We start from the raw sequence: 19,200 nt of genomic DNA, 5'->3' as shown, positions 1-19,200 counted from the left end.
AAATCAATAAACTGTTGGCCCTGCAGCACAGATGCCCTGGCAAGGCCAAAGAAATTAAGTCCTGAGATTGCTGTTGCTGTTTCCCCCTTGTCCTGCAGAGACACAGCCAGGGATGAACATATTCTTTGTGTCAATATTTCTGTAGTACCAAGAGAACTTAGCAGTCCTTGACACTCACAGATAAGGACTGTAAGTTAACATGATAATAACATTACTGGAGAGTCTGACAGGCTTTTTTGTTCTCTCTGTCCCCATGTAACTGTTCTGGTGCTGAAAGCTGAAGCCCAGTAGAGCTCAGCTGGATGTGACCATGGGCTTTGTGGCACATGGAAGGGATCCATCTGCAGGAGACTAATTAAAAAAAAACAAAAACAAACAACTCCAAACAACACACAAAACTGACAAGTAGAATTTAAACTTCCTTTTTTTTTTTTTTCTATGCTTGACTATTTTTGCTTCTTTCCTTTGATAAAGAACAACCTTGATTTGTAAATCAGATGGAAATATGTGAGTAATCAATTCAGCCTGACTAACCCTTGTTTTGCCAGGTGGCTGGTTGGTCATCAGATTACTGATAGTTTGCTGCTGCAGTAAATGGGAAATAGCAAGGGCTGGGGCAGAAATACCACAGGTGACCTCAAAAGACAGCAGAGCAATCTCCCAGTGCAACACAATCCCTCTTTTTGCCCATCCGTGAAGTCCAAACACTTTTCCTTCAAGCCCCCTCAAAAAGAAGAAGTAATTTGTAACACAGAACTGTGCAAGCAACGTACAAAAGCGGAGAAAATCCATGGCAGGAAAAGTCAGCCTCTGTGGAGTGTGTATGGAAAGGCAAAGTGTGAGCAGAGCCAGACAACTCTTAGGTGTAAACTGCTGAGTGTGGTGTGGAGGAGCCCTTTGCTGCCTTTCCCACCTTTAATGGCTCTGTGCTGTGTGGCACAGAACAACTCATGAATAGTTCAGCCTATGGCTCCTTTTTAACTTTATAAAGCACGGCAATTATTATCTTCAGAAAAAATTGAAAAGCGTGAATGCTGAGGTTTATCTGCCTTTCCTGACTAGATCTTTAGCACACAGCCATCAGACAAAAACCTGTTAAAAGGACCTTACCTCTGCATTATCCCAGTGTTTGACAACTGTGGCAATGCTAGAAAGGCTGTCTGAGCAGGGCAACCAGTTTGACTGAAGTTCTCCTCTGAAAGGTGGCAAAAGAGAGAATGGAAAATGCCCAAGTAATATCAAGGGACAGAAGTAACAATAGATTTTTCAAAGGAGTTGTTGAAGAGGTGAAGAGAGGGAAGGAAATCTCTTACTGATGCACAAAAAGGATGGGTTGGGAAAATTCAGATGTATTTCATAGCATGGAATGAGGACTCAGTTGTGCTGCAGTACCAAATGAAGGACATCAGTCACAGATACACAAAAATGCATTCCCAAAATCCCGTCCCAGCCCAACAGTTGTTCCTGGTTCTCATGAAAAGTTGGCAGAAAAAAGGGATCAGAAGTAATTATATTTGTCTAGATCTGTGCATTTCCCCTGCTGTTAATAAAGGCTTGTAGTGCTTCCAAAGCCTTGAGCAAAACTTAGATGTGTGTCAGCTTTCACTGTCATGGGGCTCAGAAGAATTAACCAGTTCACCCTGAGAAGTGCATTCAGAGATCATGGAGGGATGGAAAAGTGACTGAGTCAGATCAGAGGCTGGTACCTGTGCTTGGCAATTCTCAGTTTTGGGTTTAAGCCCCAAAGTGTGCCTGCAGACCTCAGAACCAGGCCTGCAGTTTGAGGCACTCCCAGCAGACTCATGGATAAGACAATACAGTCTTGCTGAGAAAGGAAATTTCTCTGATAAAATCTTTGCTCAGGAAAGATGCTGAAATGGATGAAAGCTGAGGGGGTGTTTCAGCAAGGACAACCCCAGATTGGCATTCAAGGAGGCAGTGATTTTTGTGTGTTTTCTCATTATTCGCTGGTGACAGGTTTGTGCTGTAGTGAGGCATCAGAACTTGTGCCACTGTATATCCTGTTTGTTTGGTTTTAATGTGTCCTTTGTCTCTGTCTAGAAATTTTGCCTGGGCAGAAAAAGAGGATTTTGGATATTTGTCCAGGGTGTACTGATGTCCAGCAGCCTGGTCAGGGCAGCAATTTCTACAGGAGTTCTGGACACTCCGGAATGCTGAAGGCACAGTCACTGAGCCTACACACAAGGGCTGTGGTGAAGTTTCCAATGGATTCTGTGTGCACAGCAAAGGGGATCTGGACAAAAAGTTTGGTGCATCCACAACTTGTCACACAGTGTATGAGTGAGCTTGGGTCAGGAGTTCATCCTGCGTGCTCTGGACTCGCTTCCCAGGTGCTGTGCACTGCCTGCCTGCATTCCTAATACTTTTTTTTTTTTCCCCACAGGGAAATCTCAGTGAGAAATACAGATGCCTTAGTTACACTTTCCTGGTATTTTCCGTTGCATTTCACCTCCCAGCAGTATTGAAAGGGTGAGATGCTGGGTAGGGTTCTTCAGATGTGAAAAAGTGTCAGATCCCTCCTCCATCACGGCATGCAGCCACACAGGGGCAGGTGCTGGCACAAGGGATGGTGGCTGTGCATCCCCTCCCACAGCAGCACGTTTGGATCTGCTTGAGCCCACTGAAAACTTCTCACCTTCCTATCTCCAGCGTCAGAGACAGCCAACAGCGCAGCCCTGCAGCTGCACAGTGGGCAAAGGACCCAGCCACCAGTGGTGCTTTTAGGGAAGCGAAAAGGTTGTGGGCCCAGTAAAACAGATGAAACTTGAAAAGCAGAACTGGGAAAACACCGTTTTATTTCCACATAAGGTAAATATGGGACTTCACTGCGTCTCTAGCAATTTAAAGAAAGTTCAGAACTACTGTGACTAAAATATGAAGACATTGCCTTTTGCAAGCGGAAAAATGCAAGTTAGAGAAACCTGTAATGTGTCCCAGTGCCTAGGTAGGCTATAGTAATGATAAAATTAAGATTGCAACTTTCAGTTGTTTTCATGTAATAAACATTGCAAGGAAATTTTATATATGTACAGCCAACAATTCAAATTCCGTGTAAGCCCAGCCTTGAGAGCTTGGATTTTAGCTGTATCTAAATTTCATGTCCTTTGCATTGCTAAATCAAGCTAAACTTCACCTACTCAAGAAACAAAGGGGTTTTAATTGAGAAAAAGCAGTAAAGCAAGGTTTGCCAAACATCTATTTTGGGTAATAATATTTAAGGCCAACATTTTTACCAACGTAATCCTTTTTACGTCAGTGAAGTTACACTAATGCAGAATTTGGCCCTGATGTATTCGTACAAATATAGTATCTAGGATTTTGATGAGTACGTATTCATGCATTATTCATCGAGACAATGTGGAGAGGAGGAACGAGGTCTGTGCATGCAAGCAGAGCCCTGAGCACCCCCAGGTCCTTTGATCGTCCCCAGCAGGATGAAGGAGCACCTGTAGGGTCACCCTTGTGCTGCTGCCAGGCCATGACTTGTTGAGGCTGAATGTCCTTTTGGGAAGAGACTGGTTCATGTTTGCCAGGCTGTGGGATGTGTTACTGGCAATTCTGAAGAAATGCAAATGGATGGTATTTTTGCAAGTTTAAATTGAGTTGGATTTGAAAAGAGATGAGACTGCACCTTGGTTCTGCTACAGGCCTTTTGTTTGATCCTCTGTGCCTCAGTTTCCCCATAAAATGAGAATAATACTTCATTTTCCCTGCAGGACAGGGAGGCCTACAGTGGGGGAGTAGGAAGGGTGTGCTGTCCCATGTACCCTCAAAAAAGGGTGCACAGACTTGTTGTCATAAGACTGCATTCTGATATCCTGGGCTGCACCTTCCCAAGAATCTAAAAAAAGGAAAAACTGAATTTGAAAAACCACTGATTGGGCAGAAAAGCTGACTGCTGCTGCAGCTGGCCCCACTGTGAGCTTTCTCAGCAGGAGCTGAACATGGATCCTGATCCATACCAAGTATTGCATAACTATAGTGTGTTTGTGTATATAGGTATGTATATACATATATATAAATTATTATGTGTGCTTATATGAAAAACTAGTGATGTCTGTGGCAACACTGGTGTGTGTGCGGGACACACATCCCAATAGTTTCTAGCATGCTGGAAGTCCCACCATCAAGCTTTGGCAGGCAGCAAAGGGGCAGGTGTGCAAGTGTGGAGCAGGAGGGAGGGCATGGGACTCCTCGCACCTCCCCAGGGACCTGCTTATGTCCAGGACATGTCCAGAGCCTTGCACACGTACAGAACCACAGAATGGTTTGGGTTGGAAGGGACATTAACAGGCCATCTAGTCCAACTCCTTGCAGGGAGCAGTGACTTTTTCAACCCGATCAAATTGCTCAGAGCCGTGTCCAACCAGACCTGGAACACTTCCAGGGATGGGGCATCAACCAGCTCTCCGGGCAACCTGTTCCGGCGTTTCATCACCCTCATTGTAAAACATTCTTCCTTACACCGCATCCAAACCGACCTTCTTTCAGTTTAAAACCATTCCCCGTTGTCCTGCGGCGACAGGCCCCGCCGAACGCTCCCGGGACCGCGCATCGCGGGGGTTCGCACCCTGCCCGCGGCCGGGCCCGCGCGGCACCGCCCCGGGGGCCGAGCGCGGCTCCCATTGAGGCCGGTGCCGGGCCGGCCCCCGCCGCGGCGGGGCCAATGGGGGCGGCGGACGCGGTCGAGCCTCTCCCCGGCCTCCCCCGCCGCGGCCGAGCGCCCGTCATGTGAGGGGGATATAGTACTACAGGAGCGGGGCCGCGCTCTGCAGCCGCGCACCCGCCTCCCGGGGGAGCTGCGCCCGCCTCCCGCCGCTCCGCGCTCCCGGCCGCTCCTGCCTTTGCGGGCTGCTGCTTTGGCTTTGCTTGGTTTTAATCCTGCCTTTTTATTGTGCGTGTGTGGCTTTTTAAATTATTCTTTATTTTTTATTATCATTATTTCTAGAGTTATTTTTTCTCTTTTTTTTCTTTTTTTTTTTCTTTTTTCTTTCTTTTTTTTTTTCTTTTTTCCTTTTTTTTTTTTTTTTTTTGTGGCTTGGTTGTGTTGTTTGGGGCTTTTCCTCCCCCTTCCCCCCCCCCCCCCCTCGTTTTCGCTGTTGTTGTTGCGTTCTTCTGGTCGTTCGTAGCCTTTGCTGCCCCCCGGCTCGCAGAGGAGTTCAGGTAAGGGCGAGCGGGGGATGCGCGGGGCCGCGTCCCGCCGGCGGTGCCTCCGCGCCCGCTGCCGCAGCACCGCGCGGGGCCGGGGCTGTGCCCCTGCAGCCGCGCACGGCGGGGGTGGGAGATGGAATTCCATCCCCGGCGGGGCAGCGGCCAGCGCTGGGGGGCTGTTTTCGGGCTGGAGCGGTGCTGTGCCATGGAATGACAGGCGGCGATGGGGGGGCGTTGTTCCCGATCGTTGCGACCACACTGGGGACGGGGGGGAGAGAGGGAATTCGGGCCCCCAAAGCCTCCTGAAAAGGGATGGAAGGAAAAGCCAAAAAAAAAAAAAAAATTACCCCCCCCCCCCAACAACCAGAACAAACAAAAAAAACCACGATTAAAAAAAACCCCAAACAAACATGTTTTGCAGCTATGGAAGCCTGGCTGTGCTCGTGCTGGAGTGCGAATTCCATGTGTGTGTCCCCCGGCACCCTTTTCCCTGCCCAAGCGGCTGGTGCCACGCGTAATTTCGGGGCACCCTTCACTGCCGGGGTGCAGCGGCAGCGGGGTACGCTCCGGCGGGGCCACTGCCTGTGCCAGCTGCAGGTGAAGTGCTTCCTCTTGTGGAAGCCAAAGTTTGGGGCTGGAGCGGGATAGTTTTCAGAAAAGAAAGCTTTGGGAGTGTTTCTGCAGTTTCCCAGGAGCAGTGGGTTTGGAAAAAACAAACCTGAACACCCCGCTGTGTCCGGGGAGCAGCACAGCCACCTTGCGGAAGAGATGAGAGCAAGTGGGTTTACTCCTGGCTCACGGCTTTTTATTATTTTTATTTTTGTTACTCCCCCCCCTCCGCATTTCTCTTTTATTTTCTTAGAAACTCTGGGCCTGCTTCATTGCCTGGTTTAAGGGTCTATCTGTGGAGCAGAAGTCAGCCTGAACAGATTTAAAACCTTCTAGGGAACAAGAGAAAACCCTGAAGAGATTAGTCTTAAACTGGAAAAAGCTGTGGCAGTAAACGTAGGAAATGACTGTCAGCGTCTCATATATGCTGTGTGATCAGTTGTGCTGGGCTTACTGTCCAGAAATGACAGGCTGGGAAATACATCCCCATGTTTCAGCAGTTTCCCAGGACTTTACATTTTAATGTTGCTCTGCATCAAAACACGTCTTCTCTGCTTTGCTTTTTGTCGTTATTTTTTTTTTTTAGCTGGCGATTAGATGGACAGATTTTAAACAGAACAACATGTTTTTGGCAGAAAGGACATCATAACAACCCAGGGAACTCGTAAAAAAAAGTTGGAGACGGTCGTGCTGCTGAACAGCTGCTGTATTTCACTCCAGAAGTGCTGTTTCCAGCGGCTCAGGCATTGTGGTCTCTGTATAGGTGCTTACATTTCTAACATGTTTTGAAGGTTCCTAGAGATGAAAGTGCGTTATGGAAACAACATCATTAGTTTTCATAGCCTTCACTGCCCTGGCTTTTTTTGGTTTTGTTTTCTAATCTTCTGGTTTTGGCTGTGTCTTCAGGTGAAGTAAGGATGAAAGCCTTTTGGTTGTTAGCCCGGCCTTTCGGAGAAAAATATAGCCAGGGCCCGATCCTGCATTCCAGGCATTCTCCAAAATCTTCTTGGCTGTTCTGCAAGCTTTGAGAGTGCACAGAAAGCAGAACTGGCCCATAACGTGCCTGGATCTATTTACCTCTAACAGTCCCCTCTTAAAAAGCCTCTGGTTACATCGAGTGACATTGTTCCTTGTCAAAAGAGATGGGAAACAAGCGTGCTGGCTGTTTTCTGCTGAGGTAACTGGCCCACAGCAGTTGCTAGGGGTTCACTGTTGGGTTTTTTCTCCTCTTTTAAGCTCTTATTCAAGTTAAGTTTAGTTCTATTCCCGGGGAAATATATGGATATTTTGATATGTGTCTTCCTAGTTCTTGCAGGCATTTAAAGAAAACTTGAACATTTAAATTTTGTTTTTTTTATAAAGAAGTTCACCAACTGCTTTTGGTGCATGCAGAGCATGCCAGCTTTTCTTAGAAAAACACGTGTTGCAGGCCAGATTTCCCTCACAGCCCCATTCTTCAGAAGTTTAAGCTGGAATAATACGGACATTGGAGGAAGGAACAGAAACCATCTGAGGGCAAGTCTTCCTTTCTGCCCTGTGTTTCTCAAGGCAGTCACCAATTTTTGGTGCAAGATAGAAAAAATCAGCTTGGGTGAATACTTACCAGATACCAACCAATACTAATTTGTCAGAAGCAGATGTTGCTTTCTGTTTCAAAACTGGAATAGCTCAGCTCTGGGACTTCTGCTGGGGGAACTTACCATCAACACAGAGATTAAAAAAAAAAAAAAGAAGTGTGTTAGAAATAGTTCAGCTCTTCTGACTCTTCGCTTTTACTATAAGACATGATTATAGGCTAAGGTCACAAAACAGAGCCACTAACCTCTGTTTGAACTTCCTCGTGTTCAGCACATGTGGGTATTTCATTATTGGTTCAGAGGCATAGCTGACTGACAGGACACACATACCAGGAAAATGTGCAATCTTGCTTTTAAGTCTTTCAACCCATCCCTGTTTCCTCCACATGCATATGAAGGAGGAAGCCATATCTTTAAGAATAAGACCCTTAATAAATACAGCTTTATCCCCACTCTTCCTGTGAAATATTAACAGATGCTGCCAGTGGGACAGAGCTCTTAAAGGGTGTTGTGTAAAATATCTCACTGTGTTCACTGCAGCAGTGAGCACACAGACACCTTTTGATTTTTCTCCAGTAAAGGAAAGACAGGGCAAATTTTGGAGATGAGGCAGCAGAGATGCTCTGCAACAGCAGTAACAACCATCCTCTCGCCTGCACAAAACTGGGAGCTATTGACTATTCATGGCAAAGCGTCCAAAGCGCAGCGGCAGAGCCTGTGGAAAATGACAGCGTGTAACAAGATTGACTGGCATTTCCTTCACGCTGGGTCACATGCCTCCTAATTCACACACACACACAGCCTCATAGGCTGATCGAATGACTTCTATCTCTGCAGTCCACATACCTTCCACAGAAAGAGTTGTTTTATTATGCACATGTACAGCTCTGTTTTCAATCAGTCACCTTGAGCGAATGACTGAGGGCCAGTGTTTGCTCCATCCACAGATCTCTGCGTTTGCTCTCTAAGGGGCATAATCTCCATCCGTAAGCAATTTTTTTTTCCCCTCGGGGAGGTGGGGAATAAAAAAATACGCAGATGTCCCTCCTGCCTCCCCCTCCCCAGGCGCCTTTCTATGAAGTTTGTTCGTCTTAGCTGGGAAAGCGCAGGACAATCGCGGCTGTCAGCAAGCACTGCGGTGGGCTGCACTGGGAAAGGTGGGGCTTGCTGTTGTGGGGTTGTAGTGGGATTAGGGCTCACGTGAGCCGGGATTTGTGCGATGCTGCCCGCTCGCCGCCCCAGCGCGGGCAGGGGGCACCGGGAGCGCAGGCAGGTCGGGGTGCCGGGGGTCCGTGCAGCCCCGCCGGGGCAGCAGCTGGCACGGGGCTCAGCTCACCTCAACCTCTGCCCCGGAGAGACAGGAGCGTGGGGTGAAAGCAGCCACCAGCTGGCTGGCAGGACGTGGTAATTAGCTCAGTGCAGTGCCAGCCTTATTAAGGACAGTGCAGGTGATGATGACGTTGGCACACTGATTCATTACATCTGGAGGGGAAAATCCGCCTAGTAAATGCTGAAGCACAGTAAATATTTTTGGCTCCTGCCAGATTGATCCTTGCATTATGCTGAACAGCCTCTATTTGTAGAACTGAGGAAGTTAAAAATAAGGTTGGTGGAAAGCTACAAGATAGGGAAAGGATTTGCATTTTATGGCCACCAGCAATAAACTTTTTTTATTTGTTTCTTTTTGGTGGTAAAAATTTCAACACTGTTTTTTTCTTCCCATTCCTTTCTTTCGCTCTGGATTTCACTGCTAGGTGAAAGCTCGTTATTTATTTTCTCTTGTCGGTAATATTCTGTAAGGGAGCTGTAAATCTGGAGCACACACAGTTGGGAAATGATTTCTGACAGAATTCTTTTGCAAATATGTGGTGCAATCCTGCAAAACACTTCAGCCCTGACAGTCCTCGGGGGGGTGGTGCAGACATATCAAAGCTTGTAGCAGGGAGGCTGGATGCTCTGGGCTTTCCTGTGGGCTAGAGGGCTTTACGAGCTTCAGTTCATGGAGATAAATGATTAAACCAACTTCTGACTGTTTTGTTTTCCTGCACTCAGGCTCTCACCTGAACTTTAGCTGCCTGTTATATGCTGTTGGGATATCCTTAAGAGATCGTCCAGGAATGGTGGATCACTTGCTGCCTACTGATGAATCCTTTTCATCCACAAGATCTTCTCTTGGATACTTTGGGGACATGACAGCAGGTGTGAGGTCCTACCAAATGCTGCCCTCTCCCCTGTCAGAAGATGACAGTGACTCGTCCAGCTTTTGTTCTTGTTCCAGCCCTGACTCCCAGGTGCTCAGCTCCAGCTATGGAAGCACGTCCAGTGCGGAAAGTCAGGACAGTATCTTAGACTATTTATTGTCCCAGGCATCTTTGGGGAACACCACTGCATCATGGTGGGACAAAAGGAGACTTCAGCCAATAGTGAAAGAGGAGTACTTTAGGTTGCCTGAATTTGCCGTGGATATGGAAGACTCAGGACCGTTTCAGCCAACGCTTGAGGAAATTGAGGAATTTTTGGAGGAGAACATGGACCTGGAGCTCAAAGAAAGACCTAAAAGTGAGACCAAGGACTTGAGAGCTTGCAGCCAAGTTTCTGTTGCTTCGTTGCAGCAAAAAGACCATATGTTACCCAGTGCTAGTTTAAAAGAGAGTAAAAATGAGCAGTTGAACAGCTCAATGGAAGGTGGCCAAGCTTCAAATGGAGGAATGACCTTAGAGAATGGGATACCGGTTATGCTCCAAATTCAGCCTCTACAGATCAAACAGGAGTTCAACACAAGCCCCAGTTCCCAAGGACCAGCACAGGAGAACATTAAAATTGCACAGCTCCTAGTCAACATCCAAGGACAGACATTTGCCCTTGTGCCTCAGATAGTTCAGTCGTCCAATTTGAACTTGTCCTCTAAATTTGTCCGCATTGCTCCCGTCCCCATCGCCGCCAAGCCAATTGGGCCAGGAGGCATGATCCAGGGGCAGACGGGAATCATCATGGGTCAGAAATTTCAAAAGAACCCTGCAGCCGAACTCATTAAAATGCACAAATGTTCTTTTCCTGGTTGCACCAAGATGTACACGAAAAGCAGCCATTTGAAAGCCCACCTGAGGAGGCACACAGGAGAAAAGCCCTTTGCGTGCACGTGGCCGGGTTGTGGATGGAGGTCAGTATTGGGGTGCAGCTCTGTCCAATCCCCTTTCCCCTTTTTGCTCACTTGACCTAACTTGCTGAGCAAGTATGTTTGCACTCTGATTTATAAACTCTTTCTGTTGCCAGAACTTGTTTGGTTGGTTTGACAATGAAGACCTTTTTTCTTCCTGTTAGGTAACCCAGGGGTTTTGATAAATTAAATAGCACAGCATCACCTGCTGGCACCAGCAGTTTTAGTGTCTTAAAAAAAATAAAAGTAGTCCATCATAATTTGTATTTCATTCTAGAGGGTCAGATTAAGCTTGTTACCACAGGTAAGACCTGGTGTTTGCATTGGTGTGGTTGCAGCACACCAGCCCCAGCAGAGCCGTGGCTGGCACCAGCTGAGGCTGTGAGTGAACTGGATGGTTTAGGGCAGAGCTGCTGTGCACAGCCCTGTGTGGCTCCAGCTGTGTGGGACTAAACGTGGTCAGTGAACGGCTGTGATAAGCAAGTGTGGTTAAAAGCAGTATTCTGTGCGCTTTCATAGAAAATGCACTCCATCCCACTCCTGAAAATGCTAGCAGTGACACTCTGGCATACTCTGGATTTTATTCTCTGTCTTGATTCAGAAAAATGCGTGGGTGCCACTCAAAGTTGCAAAAAAGCTGTCAGATGTAACAACATAACCAGAAGGCTGAGGTGGAGTTAAACATTGCTTGAATGAAAGATTGCAGGTTTTATTGAAAAAATGTTTTGCAGAGGGATTTTATTTTATTTTATTTTATTTTATTTTATTTTATTTTATTTTATTTTATTTTATTTTTAATACAACTTGAAAAATTTAGTCTTTTAAAAAACAACAACTTTTATTTTAAGGAAACTTTGGCAGGTGCCTTCCTTCCTCTTTCCAGTTAGCTGTATTACCGGTTTGGCTGCTAGGAAGTGCTAATATACCACAAATATATTTGTGCAAATATACCACGGCACCACAAATGATGATGGCAGAAAACATAATCTTAACTACCTTGTGTTAAATTAAACTGAATTTCTTTCAAATAATAGCTGCAGAGCTTCAGTGAGCAATGCCTAATGAGAAAATGGGTTTTGATCATAGGCAACATACGAGGTAAAAAGTAACAGGAGAGTGTTGTGTAAAAATGCAAGTATGTGAGACATGCAGCAGTTAGAGATGGCTGGGTTGGTTTGAGGGAAAAGGTCACAATGGAGCTGAACCCTCTGTTCCCCAGCTGGACCAGTCTGAAGTTTGCTTCTCAGAAGGGCTGAGCAGGTTAGTTTATGGGGCTCTACAAACAGGTGGTGATTTGTTTCCTTTTGCCCATGCAACACCTTTCATGAGCTCAGTTTCTTGCTGCTCAGGGTGCCCTCTCACCAAATTCAGCTGATTAGTCCCAGAAACCGTGGGCTGGTTGCTCCCGACCTGCAGTAGAGGCGCTCGCTGCTTTTTATTTGTTTGCCAGAGTATGTGTGCACAGGCAGCAGATGTGCCTGTGGGTGTCATGTTGGCTTTCCTTGCGCTGGGATGTGAGCACAGCTCTCCTTTTTGTGACACGTGCACGTGGCACGTGAGGGTTTGTCTAATCCACGCTGAGATTTGTACCAATGCTCCCAGTGACTTTCGTGGCTCAAGATCAGGAGCCTGAAGTGTTGCCTGTGGGTGACCTTCTCCAGCCCTGTCTTATCACAAAGCTGGTGTTCCCCAAGATACAAAACCAAGGGGAACATTTAGGAAAAATATTAAGTGATAAAGGATGATTAAATTTACAACAGGTGCCTCTCTTCCCCAAGTGTTACATTGTGTGGTGTGCATCAAAAGCAGGATGCTCATGGGCCAAGAGAAGTGCAGGTCCCGCAACCTGGAGCACCCTGAACTTTCAACCACCACAACTTTTTAAAGATGAGCCCAACAGTAATGAGAAATTAATCACCTTCATAATGAAGAACATGTGTCTTGTCCACAAACAGCTGTTGCAAGGACTTTTCAAACTCTATTGCTGTTTGTCTTGTTGAATTTCACAGCCTGGGCTGCAATCCCAATCCCCAAAACCCCCAGACTTTGGAAGGGCTCTGCTATGAGAGGAGAATTTTATAGCCAGCAGGAGAGTCTGTGTTTGGGGAGCTGCCTCCTGTGCTCGCAGCAATCCTTAGCACCAGCCTGAGATTGCTGCACATCCCCTGCACGCTGCTCCCACATTGAAGGCCAGACCCAACTGAGCATTGAATTACTCAGTCTCCTTTCATCAATAAACCATGTTTACCTTTTCCAGAAGTTCAGTGAGAGCTGTGACTTAAGCCTCACATGACCTAAGTCCAATGCATCTGGCCACTCTGTTTGCTCTGAGGTCTATATAATCTCAGATGAATTTAAGCAGTAAAACACTGCCGGGCTCTGCTTTCTCCCTCTTTCCCCTGTGTTCTTGTGCTTGTGTATTTATTTTTTCACTGAAGACACTTAAGATCTGATCTCACTGGAGATAGTAATTTCAAAACCAAAACAAAGTGTTGCCTAGCACAAAGTGCCTGAGCTCAGTGGGACGGTTAAAGGTTCCTCAGCTCTCTGTGCAGCCATGCTGTGATGTTTTAAATTCACCAGGGTTGGAGCATGCACCCAGCAAACCCTTTTGCTAACCCCTAGGAGGGCTGGAGAGCCTTAGCACCTCCCTGATGGAGGCTAAACACTGCTCACTTGTGCCCTTCCAAGGCACAGGGCAAGGGCTGTTTCAGCAGGCTGCAGGGTGGTGCTCATCTGGCAGTGGCCAGTGACCCGTTGTGTTCCCTGGATGGGTCAGGGCACTGATCCGTGTTGTGTCACCATCTACCTTTGGCACCTCTGGTTAGCACTGCTCAGGGCAAAGAGCTGAGCTGCAGCGTGGGCTGGCCCAGGAGCTGTGTGATGGCACAGAGCAGGAGAAGCTCCTGCTTCCCCTCCCTGGCACAGTATCGTGCAAAGCTGCAGTTGCTGCAAGGCTGTGGGATGAGGCAATTGGCTTTAAATGCCCTACTGCATCTTCTGGCTGGAGGCTCCGCAGGTGACAGCATGGGACATAAGCTCTGCCTGGTATGGCAGGGAGCGTTTAAAGGCTTCTAACATGTGTGGCCAGGAGTGTGCTTGGGCCTGAGTGACTGTGAGCAGTACCACACATGGGGCAGGGCAGGCATCTCGCATTGGTTTTTCTTGCTGATGCTGTGCAAGGGATGGCAGGTGCACAGGAGCTGTGCTGGTTTATTGTAGCAAAGCTCTGGGGATGGGCAGCAGGAATCAGCCTGGAGCCTTCCCTCCAGTCTGGAGGAGAGGTACAGCCTGAGTTGGCCTCAATGGCTGGTGGGCATGGCAGGGACCAGGAGTACCAGGCTGAAGCTATCGACCTTTCTCATCCTATATGGCTGGGAGACACAGGACATGTCCTACACATCAGGGAGCTCTAGGATTTTTCTTCAAGGGAGATATCATTACAGTCCCTTAGGGTCCTGCCAGATAGAAGGATGAAGTTGCTGTGGGATTGCACAGATCCCTTCACTTTTCTTTTGAAGAAGGAGTCCTTCTGGAAATGGCAGTGGCAGAATAGTGAGGTATTCCTTCAGGCTTCCCTTTTTTTTTTTTTTTTTTTTTTTTAAATTTTACATTACACAGGGGTTTATTTTCACTTTTTTTGGGTTGATCTCAGTGCCAGAATGTGCTGCAGATATTTCACTGCAGAGTCAGGCCACCAGATCCTCCCAGCTTCCTTGTCCTAACCTTTGTGTTGTTTTTTTGTAAACACACAGACAGCTTGAGGTTTATTTCTGTGGGCTCTGTAAGCTGATCTTTCCGTCACTGCTGGGGAACAGTATTGCAACATTCCTGCCTCTTCAGCTAAGGACATCGTTATGAGGCAGAGTGTATTTTTATCGGATGAACTCATCCAAGCTCATTCCTGACGTGCGCCTCTTTCTCCCCCACCATCCGTGCAATTCCCCTCGAAATGCACTTGTGAAGCTCTTGTGCAGCATTAGCCAAGTGCTACTGCACTTCTGTTGCAGATGGTGACCTCAGTGGCCAAGGACATAGGACAAGGCAACTCAGCCACATCTGTTTTTACTCCTTTGAAGTCTGTATATAAGAGGATAGCTCTTTGCAAAAGTGCTTTTCCCTCTCTGCTCCCTCTTTTCCCTGGATGTGGCACAGGTCTGTTCCTTGTCCAGCGCTCAGTCCTGTTGAGCCAGTCTGCACAGGCAACATCCTGCACTCTCCAGGCCCACTCATCCATAGCCCTACAAGAGCTTCCCTGCAGGGATCTGGCACTGGGACCAGCTCAGTGTTAAGGACTTGGGAGAAATCCCTGACCCTGCTGCTCCCAGGTCCACACTGTGTTTTTGGGAAGCTATGGCTGAAAGGAGCAGGGGTGTTAGAAGAAGCAAACATGCAAGTAGAAGGCATGAAGAGAAACCTGTGTCATAGCCTTCATGAGGAGGACTCATCCCAGACAAGGACCAGGTTGACAGCTCCATAACAACTGTGTGTTCTTCATGGAGAATTTGACTCTTTCACCACGAGGATACCAGGGCAGGGAAAGGAAGAAAAGCAAGTGAATAGGTGAAAGAATCTCCCCTAGAAATGCCCCTGGGAGAGATGTGTCCACATTGTATCTTACCCATGGTGAGTGCCTGCATCTGCTTTCCACTGGCTGAGTGCTCTCTGGGGACCATGACCAGACTGAAGAGCTGCAGCAACTGAGGAAACCATTACCAGCTCTCCCAGTGCCTATGCCCTGGTCCTCAGCTGTTGGCAGGAGATCAGAGCTAATTAAAACCTTTATGTGGAAACTTACTTTTCTTGCATGAGGGACTTATTCATAGGAGCCCAGCAGTCCTGTTTTCTCCCTTTCATAAAAATAGCGTATTCGCTCTGTTGGTGATGTGATATTTTGCTCCAGAAGGGCACATTTTTCTACATGTTCTTTCCCCGATTTGTTCAGCTAGTGCCCATGACTTCATTTATTTATTGTAAATAAACAGCTGATACCATTTCTTGCAAGCTCTCTTTCTGTGCTGCTCTTTGTTACTGCTCTGGCAACAAAACACTTAATTGCCCTTTGTCAGGCAGCAAATTTTTTGTACCCATTTGGACAGGGCTGTTTTAGTGTGACATTGTTAATTAACCCTCTGTCTCCCAGTCATGTCCAAAGTGGTAATAGAGCCAGCCCTGCTTTTAAGACCAAAGGATTAGCTCATTTGAGTTCAATAATGCCTCTGGGATTCATGGTGGCTATTTGGGGATTTTTCTGTGTAGATGGAAGGTGGAAAATATCTAAAATTCAAAAGACTATGGAGGGCAGTTTTGGTAATTAAGGCTCATTCTTGATTTCAATTTACCCATGCTACCTATGCAAATAAGTATGCTAATGGCCGTTGGGGCCCACCTGAATTTCAGCTGTTGAGATGCTGAGTATCTCTGGTACTATTAACAACTCTTCATGCAGCCTGCAGGAGCACACACAGAAGTAAATTTTTCATCTGGATCTAATAAGTCATGGTGTTTCTAGGTAGCTGTGGCTACCTAGTTGGAGTCCCACTCAAACTGGGTGCAGTTAGGGCGTGTCTGTTGTGCTCATGTCCGTGGGAGCTTGAAACAGACCTCACCTGCAGGATAGTGGTTGTTGTCTCTGCTCGAGGATTGGATTATCCGTGCTTGGGTTTGCAGGAGAGAGATGGTGGGAGTGGCTTTGGAGGGGACCAGCAGAGGGATCAGAGCAGCGCTGTTTTTGTCAAGCTGCACCCATGTTGTGGGGTCTAGGGCGAGGCTGTACAGACGTTGCCTCCGTGCATTGCCGTGAGTCCAGGGCTGACACGGGATGAGGCTGGTAATTGGGTGTTTCCACCAATGCTGCTGGCAGCAGGCTGGGACCAGCCCAGCCCTGCTGTGTGTTCCTTTCAGTTCCTGGAGTCTCCCAGTGGCCTGAGGGGACTTCTTTTAACCTGCTGTGAGAGACTCAGTGTTATAAAATCCCATTTAGCTGAAAAGGCTTCTCCTCTCTTGCAGGTTCTCCAGGTCAGATGAGCTGTCCCGGCACAGGCGCTCCCACTCGGGGGTGAAACCCTACCAGTGTCCTGTCTGTGAGAAGAAGTTTGCTCGAAGTGACCACTTGTCCAAACATGTCAAGGTGCACCGGTTCCCACGAAGCAACCGCTCCGTCCGCTCTGTGAACTGATGGGTTCCACTCTCCCCTTCCCGCCCAGCCATCCTACAACAGCCAATGACAGCACTTTGCTCACTATATTTCTAGTGATAATTTATTTGTCTCCACAGAACAGTCAATGCTGTTACTTGGTATCACCATGTTTGAGTGCCCCATGTCCTTCAAAGATGATTTGAGAATGAAGTTCTTTTTGGGTCAGGAGAACGGGGCGCCTCTTCCTTTTTTTTTTCTTTTAAGGATATTATTTTCATTTCCTTCTATCTGTCTCTCCTTTGCTGCTGCTTCTTTTGGAAATTACAGTGTTTTATTTTTAGCTGTTTTCTGCTGCACAGGAAAATGTAAAAGTTGCTTGCTGCTAGTTAATTATAGCCCTGGCATTCCTGAGGGCTTTGCTCATGTACAGGCCATTCATTGTGAGTTTTTATTAAGCTGCTCTATTTGTCCAGTTTGGAAACAGCAAATTCCTTTTGAAATGAGAACAATTCCTTTGTTTTTGGGTCGTCTGAGCCAAGGATTTGTAGGGGCTGGCCATAGGAGGAGGAACAGTGGGAGTCGGGGATGGGGCAGACAAGGCTTGGAGAGCACTGGAATGTGCCTCCATGCATCTCTGATTTTCCCGGCTCACATTTACCTTTCCCTTGGCTAGGGCTATATATAAATATTTATGTATATATATTCATACATACATACATATATATATATTTAAGCAAAGGCACGTCCCAAGCAAACCCAGAGGCTCAGGCTGGATGGAATGGTTTGGAGTGGAGCCTTTGGAACTGTGTGCGTGCTTCTGTCCTGTGCTGCCAAGGGGTGAAAGGATGCCCAGGTGTCAAAGGACGCTGCTTTCCTTTGAGGCTGGTTTGCAGCATCCAGTCTTTAGCAGAAGAGCTGTTGTCTGCACACAAAGCAGCACGAAGATGTTTGTGAGAGCCTCTGAGCTCTGTTCCTGTCTCTGCTCCTGCCCCCTCATGTGATCTGGAGGGAGAAAGGAGAGCCCCGGCCGCGGGGGTGCCTGGTGAGCCCTGGGCATCGCCACATCCACTGTGAGTGAAGGCCTGGCTGGCTGGAGCTAAGTCTCTCTTTGCCTGCTGGCTGGCAGGGTCTGTAGGCTGTGCCTGTGCCCAGGGAGGGTGGGAGGCACCATGGCCTGGTGGGGCAGCGCTGGGAGATCGGGGTCTAGGGGTGACCCTCGGTGCTAATCCTCTCCCTCCCAACAGCCATGTCAGAGCTCCATGCAGCTGGGGTGGGCGAATGGGTGAGAACAGTAGCCAAAAGAAACAAATTTGTGTGATAGCTGGCTAAGAAGGGAATTTAAGCAAATGATCAGATGGTAGCAGGCAAGTGATTTTATTTGTGTTTCTTCTTGTTTCGTTTTTCCTTTTGAACTCTGGCAATTGTAAGAAGCTTTAGAAGAAAATAGAATTCAGTAATTAGGAGTGATTTTATAATGGATGTTGCATTTCCTTTCCATTCGCAGATGGCATCTGTTTGTCTTTTCTGTCGGCAAAATGGGAAGTAGGAAAGTGTGATCCTAGCGCTAGGCAGAGCAGGAACCCGTGCTGTGCCAGAACAGCAGGTCTAGCTAAAGTGAATGCATTCCTTTTGTCCTCTAGAAATTAATATAAATGAACTATCATCTATTGACTGGTTTATATCACATCCTATGAATGTATGTAAATAAAACTGTACATAGATGCATATCTATATAAAATATCTTTTAATAACATATCAAATTTGTGTAAATTGGAAACAAAAATACCTATAAAGCCAGTGTACATAAGTTACAATTCTGTATATTTTCTTTTGTTCTTCATAAAAATATATTTACTTTGACAATAAAATGAAAATGGAAATTTTAAATCCCTCCTTGAAATTATTATTCATTAATTTCCTTTATAGCCAGCTCTGTAATCAGGACAATCACACTTGACATTTCGATTCACCTGGATGTAAATTTTCAGGTGCTGTGTAACAGGGAGAGGATGGAACAGTTCTGAAGTTATCTTCAGTTTTTCTCATCTCAGAAAGTTCTCGGAAGGCGCGAGATGTCTCAGTTCTCTCTTCGCTGGAGCCCTCACGCCTCGCTTGGCAGCCACGCTGGGACACAAACGCCTTCCGTGGCTCCTGACTGCTGTGGAACAGGTCTGCAGATGCAGTAGAACTGTGGTTAATAAAGCAGAGCAAGCAGGTTTTGAGGGAATTCCAGCTTTAGTGATTAGTGTGGAGGAGGAAGGGCTTCAAAGTCTGCTTCAGACTGTGACAGTGACTCACCGTGTGACCCAAGACAAAGGACTTGATTGCCGTGTTCTGCAGTTCCCTTTCTTGTAAAATGGGGATAATAACGCATCACAGTGGTACTGTGGGCCTTAATCTGCGTTTGTGTGACCCTTGGTTGGAAGGAGCAAGCAGTAAGACCAGTAGTCACAGGATTAAATTGATACAGAAAGGCCCAGCACGACGGAGGTCTTGGTGCCAGGGCACCTCAGTTGGCTCTTCTGTAAATCCCACGCCTGAAAGAG

The 19,200-nt window shown here is 47.0% G+C and overlaps 1 protein-coding gene across 5 annotated transcripts; it reads left to right on the top strand.

Moving 5' to 3' along the window:
- The first annotated feature begins 4,587 nt into the window (after positions 1-4,587).
- On the top strand, positions 4,588-18,541 carry KLF15 (KLF transcription factor 15). Of its 5 annotated transcripts, none has more exons than XM_082288932.1 (3): positions 4,588-5,184; positions 9,411-10,518; positions 16,525-18,541. In XM_082288932.1, exons 2-3 carry the CDS (start codon positions 9,476-9,478, stop codon positions 16,691-16,693), a joined length of 1,212 nt encoding a protein of 403 aa, XP_082145058.1. In that variant the 5' UTR covers positions 4,588-5,184; positions 9,411-9,475; the 3' UTR covers positions 16,694-18,541. The 5 variants fall into 5 exon arrangements, with proteins under 5 accessions (XP_082145058.1, XP_082145059.1, XP_082145057.1 ...); XM_082288933.1 differs by lacking the exon at positions 4,588-5,184 and adding an exon at positions 6,548-8,344; XM_082288931.1 differs by lacking the exon at positions 4,588-5,184 and adding an exon at positions 8,361-8,515.
- The last annotated feature ends 659 nt before the right edge of the window (positions 18,542-19,200 follow it).

Source organism: Coloeus monedula, assembly GCF_965178545.1.
Source record: "Coloeus monedula genome assembly, chromosome: 11".
Lineage (NCBI taxonomy): Eukaryota > Metazoa > Chordata > Aves > Passeriformes > Corvidae > Coloeus > Coloeus monedula.
This window is presented reverse-complemented; position numbering and strand designations above follow the sequence as displayed.

Coding starts and splice junctions, on each gene's coding strand:
- KLF15 (XM_082288931.1), top strand. CDS start 8,434: ATGAAGTTTGTTCGTCTTAGCTGGGAAAGCGCAGGACAATCGCGGCTG. Junction 8,516..9,410: donor GGTGGGCTGCACTGGGAAAG/GTGGGGCTTGCT, acceptor TCCTGCACTCAG/GCTCTCACCTGAACTTTAGC. Junction 10,519..16,524: donor TGGCCGGGTTGTGGATGGAG/GTCAGTATTGGG, acceptor CCTCTCTTGCAG/GTTCTCCAGGTCAGATGAGC.